General features: G+C 31.3%; 1 protein-coding gene across 1 annotated transcript; it reads right to left on the bottom strand.

Moving 5' to 3' along the window:
- Positions 1 to 1143: 1143 nt before the first annotated feature.
- LOC126834270 (repulsive guidance molecule B-like) lies at positions 1144 to 6136 on the bottom strand. The gene is made up of 4 exons (XM_050566069.1): positions 5735 to 6136; positions 4874 to 4987; positions 3828 to 4297; positions 1144 to 2868 (listed from the first exon to the last, which is right to left on the bottom strand). Exons 2-4 carry the CDS (start codon positions 4926 to 4928, stop codon positions 2218 to 2220), a joined length of 1176 nt encoding a protein of 391 aa, XP_050422026.1. The 5' UTR covers positions 4929 to 4987; positions 5735 to 6136; the 3' UTR covers positions 1144 to 2217.
- Between the last annotated feature and the right edge of the window lie 7030 nt (positions 6137 to 13166).

Raw genomic sequence — 13166 nt, forward strand, 5'->3', positions numbered from 1 at the left:
AAACCTACATCGAAGTTTATTTTAAAGTTTTAAGTAAACGACAATGCTTCGACGAAATCATTTAAAACGATAAGGGTTGGTCTGTAGGGGTAGTTAATAAAATAAATTATTAAACACAAATTAAAATGTATAGTTAATTTTAATTTAGTTATTTAAGCAATCGAGTAAAATATAAAAACTTGGGAAAAAGCTTATAATAGTGTGTCCAATTATAATTTATTTAACATATTAAACGACAAATGCAATAGTATTATAATTCTGTTTGGATACTAAGATTCCGTGTTAAAAAGCGAATTTTTAAATCTTAAACTATAACATAATTTGCACGTATAGGCGAAGGTTGACTCAATTGTTTCAACATCGTATACAGCGTACCTACCTATTTAAAATGCACACAAAATGCAATTGTTAATTACAACTGACTTATTTGACAGTGAAATAAAACGACAGAAAAAATTACAATGTTAATTACAATATTTTTTTTATGTTAAAAAGAGTATATTTCAAATATGTATTATTATTAGCTGGAAGTTCCTTACAATAGTCAAAATACAACAAACTTAACACGAGTGTAGTTTATATGGTATTTAGAGGTCAAACTTGATTAACACCTGAAATCAAAATATATCAATTGAAATGTGCATATTATTTTCATCATAAAAATATCCTGGTAAAAAAATAATTTCTAGAATCCAAAGCTCTTTTTACCCAATATTTTAACTTAATTTTTTTTTTGTGGGTATGTATCGACATACGATAGAATTTTTTTTAACTTAATAAATATAGTACTAACTAACTGATATACAGTAAAATATCAAAAAATAATATATTTATATATCCTCTCTGCTAAAATGTTTACTAACGTTTTTATTTTTTCTTTTAAATGTTAAAACATAATTCTTAGAACATTTAGTTTCCTTAAAACTAAAAGAGTTCATTAGAGAAAGGTTAATAATTTGTCTAGGTACACCTCAATATTTTAACACAACATTATTACTTCTGCATTCGTAAAAAATAAATTCAGTCAATTTTGTTAAGTAGTTTTTTGTTGTTTATTACTGTAATTTACAAAATATACATAAATACTAATAAGATTATCAAAATATAAATTATCACCTAACAGTACTATCTCAAAGTACACATTTAAATTTCAGCTATTATAATATTATTCATAAAAAATAATACTGTTAAATATAATACATCATAATAAATAGTATTAATATTTAATTATCATATTATATACGAACTGCTTTTTTAAACAATTTTTCAACTGGGTACAAGATTTTTGGTTATACTTACCAAAATTCATATAAAAAAAAAAAATTGACACAATATTTAGATTCAAACGGTATAACTCGCACATTTAATGTTAACTGTGCTCATGTACAAATATGTATTTTGTATATTATATTACATCTATTATAAAGTAACATATACACAAGTTTTTCTTAAATTTAAATAATAATATATAAATCACAAAATTCAGACTAGGATCAAAGACATAACGTGTCAAAAAAAAACTATTTATGATAAAATACATAGACTTATACAATTTGATGGTAACGTTTTGAGTATTTACATAATAGCTATAGAAAACAAATAAAGCACTATAATAATAATAATACAAATATTTTTTAAGTTGTCATAATTTACAGCATTTTTTTTTTAAGTTTAGGTCATAACACTAATTGTTTAATATCTAACTATAAGGTTTATCTTATTGGAAATGATACAGAATTAAGTTTTAAAAATATTTAAGAATAACATTTAAAATACAAACGGAATATGTAAGTTGTACAATTATAGCAACTCCTGGCCAATGTCTAATTAAAGATTTTTAAAATTACCAATCAGATATATAAAAATAAAATGTTTAGAAAACAATAATATTTCTAAAATGTTTTTATAATATTTACTGTCAACATGATTTTTACGCAGCCAAACAAGTCATAATTATAAATAAAAAAATTGATTAAAACGAAACATAACAACAAAACAACAAATGTTAATACCAATGTTAAAATTAACTATAAATAAGCTTTTTTTCTGGCCAGGCGTTCAAAATTTATCTCCGGATATAAAACTATATAATAATTTTTTTTTTTGTTAGGAGATAAAAGCCGAGTTATTAATACATTTATTTTTTTTTTCAAATATTTAAAAATTGGAAAGGATGCTTACAATTATTGTCTATATAAACTAAAAAATTAGGAACACTCAAAGGAAGTTGTATGACGCTATCAAAACGAGAACAAATATTTCTATTCTGCGTATGCAACTTGCACCCGCTGTCGATTTGGGACCAGATTCAAAAACACTTAATGTTCTATTTGACAATGATCGCGGTTCAAAAAATAATACATCCGAATAGGCAGCATGAGAAGCGTTGATAAACTGTTCGTCATGTGATGTCATCATATCAAATACACACCAATCTAAATACTGATCGGTCAACCGGTGGCCAGTTGGACCTACACTGCTGTGGCATAAATTCAATGCTTGTTCTAAGTCACTTATTACGGCGTGCTCGACATTCAATTGTTCAGAAGGTTGACAACCAGATGAGCAGAGTTCGTTTTTTTCTTGATTAAAAGTTTGTGCCAGCTGAACGGGAAGTTTAGCTGAGACAGATAAATACTTTCCGACTCTGGTTACAGTGACTATAGTAGAGATGTATGATAACCGTACGATTACAGTTTCACTGTTAAATTCGTTGGGGCGCCAAGATAATGAAACTGTAGGTGAAGACGACGGTCCAAAAGTTGTGGTACCGTCTTCAAACGTCATGGGTAATTGAGAATCGCCTTGAGCTTCGTATATTTTTTGTGGAGTACATTCTGGTTTATGAGCTTTCAACATGAGTGTCAGCTGGAAAAGAAAAAAAAATTGTTATAATATACTAAATGTTAGTTATATATTACGTCATTCTAAAGATTATAAATATGACTACACAAATCATGTTTTGAGTAAATACTTTCAGAGTAATTAAAAGTGTTGGCAGGAGGGGAGAAGTGCAACAAAATACTTTGGCACTATTTCGCAAATATGTTTCCAAAGTGACACAAGTAAAAACTACTAATAAAATAAAATGTTTTACTTTTTATTTACTTTTTGACTTGTGTCACTTTAAAAGCACATATAAAACCTACAAATTTAAATGTTAATAGTTCAAAAAATCTGTTAATTAAAAAAAAAAACAATTTTAATCTATTACTTAATGAGTTATATTTATAAAGGGAAATATTTTACAAATTATCTCAATTTCCTTAGGAAATATTTCAATATTAGACTTCATGCTGAAGTCCTGACGGCCCTGTAAATTGGTTCCAAATGAGCAAAATAAAAAATACTTTTTTTTCTAAGATTTGTGTCTGAATCTGAGTATTTATTTGAAATACATTGGCAAGAAGTTTTTTTTTTCCTTGATCCTGCTTTTAAGCAAAAAGTTATCCACGGAATGTTTTAAATTAACAAGAATACTCCATATAATGTTTTACTTTTTATTTTTTTCTCTAAGAAGGAAATGTTTTTATTTAATTTTCTAAAATACAAACTGCATATGCAATAAGCATACAATTATTATTATTATTATTACGAGAAAATGTACTCTAAAACAAAAATAAATGAGTTTTCAATAAACAAAAACTTCTCTCTGGAATATTTAAAATAAATACTTAAACACAAATAAAATTCTCTTCAAATTGAGTATTTTGGTTTTTTTCTTGTTTGGAACCAATTTGTTAGGCTCGAGCATAAAAATCTCCAAAACCCCATAAAAAAACCAATAGTATACATCTGTGATTTATATTTTAAAAATAAATAATTACTTTAGTAGGAGCAGTTGCTGTTGTACTATTTGAAACAGCATCATTAGTTACCATGACACTAATGAATGGGTTGTCGATCATTTGCCAAGCACCATGAATGCGACACGTTTGATATTTGTTATCAAATGTCCTTAAATGTGGATCACCGAATAGGCCGCAAAATCTATGTTCCTGATGATCATTAAACAACACGGGGCAAGCAGGTCGGTTGTATATACTTGGAACCATTGATTGTACGTGGTCAGTAGAATTATTGTTTCTGGATGCCTCGTCAGTGCCGCTACATTTTCTTTTGAACTCCGCATTTAATACTGTAACAGCAGAGTGATAGCCAATGTCTCCCCGACATTTTTTCGATAATTCTTTCATGCATTTGATGGATTCTTCTAAATCCATACATGGATTGTCAGCAGGCTGGTTAGAGAAAGAACACTTTTCTTGTGGGCAATAACCAGCCCAACAGATGCTCACTAAAATTATAATTTTATATTAACATTTAATTTTTAATTTTAATTATTTAAAATAAAATATTATAAATAATAACAAAACTACTATTGAAAAACTAAAAATACTGAATCATCAACATTAGCTAGTTGAGCGATAAATCATTTTTATATTAAGTAATTTAAAACATTTGAAATATCAGTTGAGATTCAAACATTAAAATGACATATAAAAGTTACAAATTTGTTTTTTAAGATTATAGTTTACACATTGCCAATGTCGAAACATTGTACAACTAAAAATATGAATTTTTTTTAACTTGACAAAGATAAATAGTTAATTAAGTTAACTCAAGCAGTTTTGTCAAGGGCGGAGGTTAATAGTTAACTGTCACTATCATAAAAAATAAATTTAATTTTAAATTAATGTAAAGGTTAGGTTATAGAACATTTATTAACTAGTTCTAATATAATTTCACGATAGTAGTATTCTTTGATTTTGATAAGAATTTGTCAAAACATTTTTGAAATGTATCTTACACATGAGATTAAAATTTTAAATCATAGAATTCTGAATATATATATTTATATTGAGATAATTACCTGTTAAGGTGACCCATGTAATCCACAAGCGAGGAATTCCGTTGACGACAAACATTATAGAAGGTCGAGAGAAGTACCTGAGTTTGACTATGTTACCATATTTTCATATTATGACTGTAAACAAAAATACAAACAACTTTTAGTAGCCCTTAAGAGGCCAGTGTAATCTCACTACATATCATAATAGGAAATATTATCATAAGACAAAACTAGGAATAATAATATATATTAACCTATATATATTAACCTTACAGACATAAAAACTAATCGAAGAATTTGAATTACCAATGTACATGTAAAGAATCCGAGTTAGTTCAACCATAATACGGTATTAAGTTTAAAACTTAATAATTTTCCACAAGCTAGTTTGATCTAAACCACACCATCATATCAAGTTTACATTTATTGATTAATCAATAACAATAGATACATCAACTTACACTTTTACAATACTTGATCTACAATAATAATAGTCTGGAATTGAATTTATTCGTTTTGAATTTACTTTATTAAAATTAAAAGTTCTTGTTGTCAATTTGATTTATACAAACATGCGGTAATTTTAACTGTACTTCTACCTCAACTAAAGTGTTCATCATAATACTCAAAACAAATTTACCTAACAAACGTTTTAACAACTCTTTATCATTATGAATATGGTACATATGAAGCTAATACACTATTAGGTACAGAATAAAAGATATCTCTATAACAACAGTAACAATAAATATGTTTTGATATTAAAATATATCATCATTATTATTATTATTATTATTATGTAAAAAGGAAAAATGCGTCGGGGAGGAGTTGTAGAATGACCGGCTGCGGTCGTCGATTGCGAAACATTTGTAGCATTTATACCATTTATAGCTGCAGGAGCAGTCACAGCTCTGGAACGACGATCAACAACACCAAGATGAGCAGCATCAACGGTGTATCGATTCAACGACGACGCGCGCAAACGACACAACTGCACGTTGCGCACACGGTAGAACAACAAACAACTGCACTCAAATTAATTTCGAACTACGATAATATTTCGATAATAATTATGATAAAATATTATAAACAAATAGAGATGCGCGTATAAACAGTGCTATCAAACGGCGGCGGCGGCGGCGGTGTAAACAACAAAACGCAATAACAACATCACACACACTATCGTTGTTGTGTACAGCAAACTGAGTACCTACGGAGGTAGTCGACGGCAGAGAACAAGATACGGACGTACGGTCGACCGTGAGGCAGCGAGGCGGCAGTAGGGAATGTGATCGTCGGTCGGGCCAATCGACGGCGTGACCGGTCGTCCCGCATTACAATATATACGTGTATATAATAATATTCTAACGGGCACCGCGGCCGGTGGTGGGAGAACGACGGCTGTGCATCGGCCAGACTTGATGTCGGCTCGTGGGATTCCAGTCCGCAAGCCCCGAGACCGACGTCCCGGCCGGCATTTCATATTGTCTACTATTTTTTTTTTCTCTTCTTCGTCTTCTTCTTATTTTTATTGTGTTGTACGCGCATATTGTTGGTGTCGGCGTGCACGCATTGTGTTGTACCGCAGGGGGAAGAAAAAAAAAACGTACATAATATCGGGAAAACGCCTAAATAACAATGGTGAATGGCCGCCGCCCGATACGTGGTGTATTGAGAACACCGTGACATTACACCAAAGCAGCAACACTATATGTCAAAAAAAAAAATAATAATAAAACTCGTCAAATAATCTGACTTCAATATATAATATAAAAACATATTATATTATACTTTTTAACGTCCTCCGAGGTTTCGGGTTTTATCACGAAACCCACGGTCTGTTTAAAATGTATTATTCCATCGAACGCGTCGTCCGAGACGTTTTAAGTCTCAATATTAATTCATCCTCGTGATCCTTAGACCAAAACGAGCATGCCGCACTCACACGCATGTATTAATTATTATCCTCGGGAAGATTTCCGCGACACGGCCGTTCAGTTTTACGACCTTAGATGCGTGTCCGGTATTATTGCCGGCGCAAAAAAACCGTCTACATATTGTAATTATACTTACTCAATTGGTAGCCAAAACCGAATGGTCGAACACGTGTATCGGCTAATTTGTTAAACACCGCGTTAAATATAATGTGCAATTTGTTTCACGGATACTGCAACATTATGTCGCAATAGCCGTACGACAGTTGTCTATGGCAGAGACAGAAAATAGCGCATAGCTGCATAACTCTACGGCACATTTTGTCCATAGCTAAAGAGAAAATACGTATAACACCGAGATAAGAACGACGAATACTGTTCAACTATTCAAGATAGAGTATAAAATTACCCTGCACCAGAGTGTATTTTAAGAGCAAAATCGATAAATTTATTCATAACAATTTAAACTTATCGAATACACTAAAGTGTGTTTAACTAGGGTTCAAACGCGAATCGCTAGAGATTTGTCTACACAGTTTTAAGTTTACATTATTTTCTCGTAACAAATTGTTAACCCTGAATCTTAATCTTGAGCCGCTTGTTCAAGTTGGCGGACTGTTCATACTTTTTCGTTAATCGAGTATACTCTGTATACGAATTAATAGCACGCATCATCATTCTGAGATAACCCTAACACTATATATTAACAGTTATCTGCACTAACTAGCGATTTGGCAAAATGACGTTCACTGTTTTGTTTAAAACATCTATTCCAAAATATATTTCGTCAATGGCATTGATAATGCATCAAATTCTTAAAACGATATTATTAAGTATTTTAAAAAATATTAACTTTTTTTCTAGATACCTATTTACAGAATCTTCTAAAAAATAATTGCCACATATTTTTCTAAGTAACATGCTACAAAAAATGTACACTTAGTGTCAGTATTTTCCAAACCGATCCCGCGCCCTGATATATCGTGTACTCGAGCTTTTACAGCACAATATGTAGGTCCACGGACCTCGAGTAATCCATTAGTTCTCACTTTTCATATAATCTGTCTGTCTGTTGTAGACTGAATGTGGCCATCGATAAATAACTATTAAGGGTATTATTCGAAACAGCTGCGCTTCGTGTTCAAAATGGGTGGGTGCGCGCTGTGTGCTGGTATAACGAAGATTTATTTGTATATTTGTAAACCATATTATCAACATTTAAAATTAAACAGTTAAGTACAAAAAGTTGATGATAACAGTGATTATTATTTGATGATAAAAATCAATTACTGAAATAAGCATTTTTATTACTATTTTTTTTTTTTTTGTAGTTTAGAACAAACATAAATAACTGTAATATTAACCAACCAACTGAATATTAACTTAATTATTTTATATTTTTGCATTATTTAAAATAAAATTAACATTTATTGACCGTTATTTTCTCCCGAGTCCCGTATATACTTCTATGTATATTGAATTATGTATGAAAGATTTTTATGATTGTTATTCTAATAATTCTTTGCTGTAATTCACACACACACAAACTACGCCACAGACCACAGTTATAGTTTTTAATTCATCCGTATGCTCATAAATTAATAATTTACCTGGCGTAGTTGCATACAATTTTTTTTTACAAATTTTATGAATATTATAGTTGGCTTAAATAACTATTGAAATATCTACGTGGGGAATATATTTTTCTGCACCTATATATATCTGGACCCGAATCTGGTCTCAAATCAAAAATTTGTTCTCCTTTTGATATAACTTTATTTGAGTGTTCCTAATTTTTTGTTCATGTAGGTCATAAGTAATAACTGTAAGCAACCATCATTCCCTTGTTTGGCTGCATATAAATCATTTATAAGAAGTTTAACGTTTTATATCTTTTCTCACAATTGCACGGTCATTTTTACAACAGCGATGGTCATGAGTTGACTTATGACTTATGATAAAACGCCTTAAAATAAAATGTGTTTCTCCAGCTGTCCATCACCTATACATTTTTGATAAAAAAAAATTTTTAAACCCAAAAATGAGCAATATTTTTTAATACTAAACTATATATGTGTTTAGTTTTTTTGTATTATTACTATTAGTTAACAAGATAACGATTTTATTTTTAATTTTCTTCAGTATGACGGTTATCGAGTATTTATTATACTACCTAGTTATTTCTTTATTTAAATTGACCACAAATGTTGTTTCCACGCACATGTAATTTACATAAAAAAATGTAAATAAAAACTGGCTTGCGAATGGAATTAAATTATATATTTTACCATAAGCTTCGTTATGAATCGAACAATTACGCCTTAACTCTAATCCCAACCCACAGACTCTATTACAACAACTATTTTATTTATAAATTTAATAAATATTAGTTATTACTATAAACTATTTTACAGTTATCACAATCAGATAAAAAACCAACAACTAAAACATTTGGGTGAAACAACTACATTGTAGGTAGATATTACTTGTGACATAAGCACAGATTTTACAAATTGCAATGCTTGTAATTAGGTGACAGGTGTAACCAATTAATCTCTAATAGTAAGACAAAGGAACTTTCCCTCCTATTCAAAAGAGTTAAGCACGCCACTTCTTAAGGAGAACAGCATTCAGTTCAGTTTTTATACAATTTTAAATTTTGCTATTATAATTATTCGTTTTAAAATTTAATAATACTATTTTTTTCTATGTTTTTTAAGAGCTATTAAAATTTGACGAGGTCATATCAGCCTGAACAACACATTTATTATTCGTTTTTATAAAAACATGTCTATAATAATAATTAGGTACCTACTACACTAATATAATGTAGTATATTATAGGTACCATTGCCTAGAGTCCGCAGAGGAGAACAGTGGTAGCCCGGCGGCCTATGCGAGGTGGGGCTGGAAAAAAATAAAAAACCAATGTGATGCTCGATGGCCAATGCGGAACCGAGCAGATAGGCAAATAGTATAGTATTTAGCAGTTTAATGTGGGACGAAGACCAACGATTAGTGAAATAGAGTCCGCTCTTATTTTTGTATTTAAATTGTATAATATTGTATTCTAGTCTTGTCGTCAATAAACGGTGCCGGGAACAAAGGGGAAGTAATACTGTAAGGTGCCCCCCTTATGTTTTTATGGACTTGTAATTTAAAACATTTTTAAAAAAGGTACCATTGCCTCTAAATGTTTTATAATATATAATAAATTTATTGTAATTTGTATTATATATTATGACTTATGTTTATATTATTTTTATTTTGGTCAGATAACGTACCAAGAGCCTAATCTATGTGGCTAGTCATTGGTCGTGTGCAGGGGTCGACTGCCTCCATAAGACCGGCCCATTGCACTGCATTATTTCATAAAAAGCCCTAGTAGATGTACACATTTTTTATTTCTTCGATGTGCTTTATATATTAGTATTATTAAATTTTTTTTAGTTTTTTAGGTAAGTATTTCAATCTGGAAATATTTTCCAACAATTTTAAAAGCAGTATGCTTTATTTTAAAGAGCCTTGACTCAGCATCTATTAAGGAGTTATATTATAATATTTTAGGCAATATCTTTATCACACGCAGATGAGCTGTGTAAATCCCTTGTATAAGTCGTTGAGAATTTTTTTTTTTTAAATCGAGCTCAAAACTTGTGGTAATCTATTGTAATTAAAATGAGTCGTATTAAAAATATGCATATCTTCGAATGAAAATTACATAGAATCTATCTCGTATGTATTATGTTATTTATCGATGACAGATGTTATTACATATTACAAAATTTCTAGTAATACAAAATACTACTTCACGTAACATAATCAAACCGACCCTCGACCAACAACATTTTTGCTCCTAGTGGTCCAGGCTCGCCCCCAGCTACCAACTCTGGCCCATACTTTGCACTATATGGCCGGCACATCGGGAAATTTCCCGGTTTCCCGATCTGCCAGTCCACCTCTGGTCCTGTATTTTTCTTTTAAAGCCTAGGCTATAAATTAAAATGTTTGCAATGTAAAATAAATTAAATATACATGTGTAGTGAGCAGAGCTTAGGCTCATTACACACGTATATTGAATCAGGCCTAGGCCCTAGGTGCTGAGCCAGTGCCGCGAGGCCGGAAATGCGGCCAGAGCCCCCAACTTGTTAGGGGCCCCGGAAGTCTTGGCGCCCTAAGATAACACATTTAATAGGAGAAAACAGCTGTATATTTTCGTGAAATATATAAAACATACAAATCACATTTATTTTAGGGGCCCTTTTAGAGATTTAGAAACCGAGGCCCCTTGGGTACTAGGCCGATCCTACTATGAGCCTATAGATCTATTGGTTAATCTGGCCCTCGATACCAAAATATAATAACCTTAACACCATAATTAATTTTAATCGATTCATAGTAGTACTTAATATTTATGTTCACGGATAAAACTCCTTTTGAGATAAAAGGAAACAACTGGAATAACAAAATATAATTATATTGTTTATAAAGGAAATCTAGTACTTGAATTTAAAAAAGTCAACGATGTAGATTAACTGATTAACGATGGCGACTACTTTAATAGCGAAGATATTTACCAATCTCTAATTTCTGCCATTACAATAATAACAGCAAAATATATTTTTTTGATACCATTTACAGGACTTAAAAAAACTGGATAAAATTAGTATGATGTTGCTGGTGAAGAATATTATATATCAATAACTATGTATTTTTTTAGGAAATATGGTTTCAAGCACACATTACATATTTTATTATAATGTAATTTTTCTATTCAGGACAAATAACGGTCGATATTCCGGTTATAATATTCGGTTTTACCCAACAGAAAGGATTATCGTACCGGGCACGATTGTTGTGTAGGTAGACGGTTTTTCTGAGCATCGCGGAGATTCAACAATAATTATAATGAAGTGTCACGGAGATAAATAATACCGCGAGTGTGTGTGGGATTGGTAAATTGTACAAAAAAAAATGTAATTGGAAAAGGGGAGAGAAATATATAATAATAATAATAAAATATAGTAATATACGCGTTAATAAATAATTCTCTGTGAAGGTTGTCCAGATCCAGTAGGCGCGTTTATTCTTGCGCTGCACAATAAAGGTGTGAACTGGTTTTGTACCGCGTCCAAAACACAATATTGGTACTCAAACTTGGTTAAAAAAATGTATATATTGTGTACGCACAACACGGCTAAAAAGACACGCTATTTATATTATTATTATTATTATACGTTTGGTGCTTGTTATTATTATGACAACGTTATAACATGATAGTGCGTGATTTTCGGGAGGCAAGCACTCAGGTTGTCACACTCTTGTGCATTTCCTATGAGAAAATATATTTTTAAAGAGTAAATCGATTTTACGAAAAAAAAATAGCATATTAAATTGTTTTGCCTCGACTCCACGGTCGTTATGGTACTAACGTAAGAATCGTAAAAAAATATTAATTCGTTCTTTGGTATGTTGGCGATTTTTGTAGTTTGTGATATCCGGAGGCCGGAGGAAAAAGAAGGTTTTGGGGTGGAAACGTTGGTTTGACGATCATTGTGGAAAATTTAAAGGACATAATAAGAGGAACGCGCGGCCTAAGCGTTTAGCCGTGTAATTGGTCGTAGGTCTGTAATTTTCTACTACCGACTATCCGCGTCTCCGGTATTAACGACCGGGTGTATAATACATATAAAATAATAACAGTATCGATAATAGAGTGTAAAAACCTAGTAGTCACTGCGGGAAATAAAATTGCTGGTTTGAATTTCGAAAACGAAAAGTGGCCATTAAACAATAATTCTAATGAGATGAGTCTAAGGCAAGTGTGTGTTTTTTTAAACAGATTCATTCTTATACTCGTGGTCGAACCCAATCCTTTCGCCCGCTGCCGCAACACCGCGGAGGCGGTCGCCGGCTTTGGGCACCACTGGGTAAAATCACGTCCCGTACAATGGGGCATTCCATTCTGGCCGAACACAAAGACTTTAACACCCGGTCCTGACTCCCGATGCTGTGTATACCCGTCGCGGCTCTCAGTATATTTAAATGATACGTATGATATATGACACATAACGCGTTATGAGAAAAATATTATAAGAAGGAAAAAAACATATTCGTTTTTATGGAGCTCGTTTGTTCGCTCACGGTACCCTCGTGCCATTATTATTATTATTATATTGTTATTGTAATGTTACTATTCCGTTTGAACCAAAGTTTACTGTTCAAATACATAATGCTACAGCCTACAAGCGAAGAAATGTTGTTTTTTTCTTTTTTATAATAATAAAAAATAATACCAAAAATAACTCCTCAGTTTCCCATCGGTGCTAAATTTTTTTAAACTAGAGTCAATGAGCCAAACACAATCGTCTGTCAAGTGCA

This window comes from Adelges cooleyi, unplaced genomic scaffold (genome assembly GCF_023614345.1).
Source record: "Adelges cooleyi isolate 19-005CV unplaced genomic scaffold, UGA_ACOO_1.1 ACOO_flye_CR_arks_rails_tigmint_CR_PRNA_21, whole genome shotgun sequence".
In the NCBI taxonomy this organism is placed as follows: Eukaryota; Metazoa; Arthropoda; class Insecta; order Hemiptera; family Adelgidae; genus Adelges; species Adelges cooleyi.

What these genes read in the sequence shown, in the direction of transcription:
- LOC126834270 (XM_050566069.1), bottom strand. Translation starts at nt 4,928, where the DNA reads ATGTTTGTCGTCAACGGAATTCCTCGCTTGTGGATTACATGGGTCACC. An exon ending in TACATGGGTCACCTTAACAG is followed by an intron (nt 4,298 to 4,873) that starts GTAATTATCTCA and finishes TTATAATTTTAG; the next exon opens with TGAGCATCTGTTGGGCTGGT. An exon ending in CAGCAACTGCTCCTACTAAA is followed by an intron (nt 2,869 to 3,827) that starts GTAATTATTTAT and finishes TTTCTTTTCCAG; the next exon opens with CTGACACTCATGTTGAAAGC.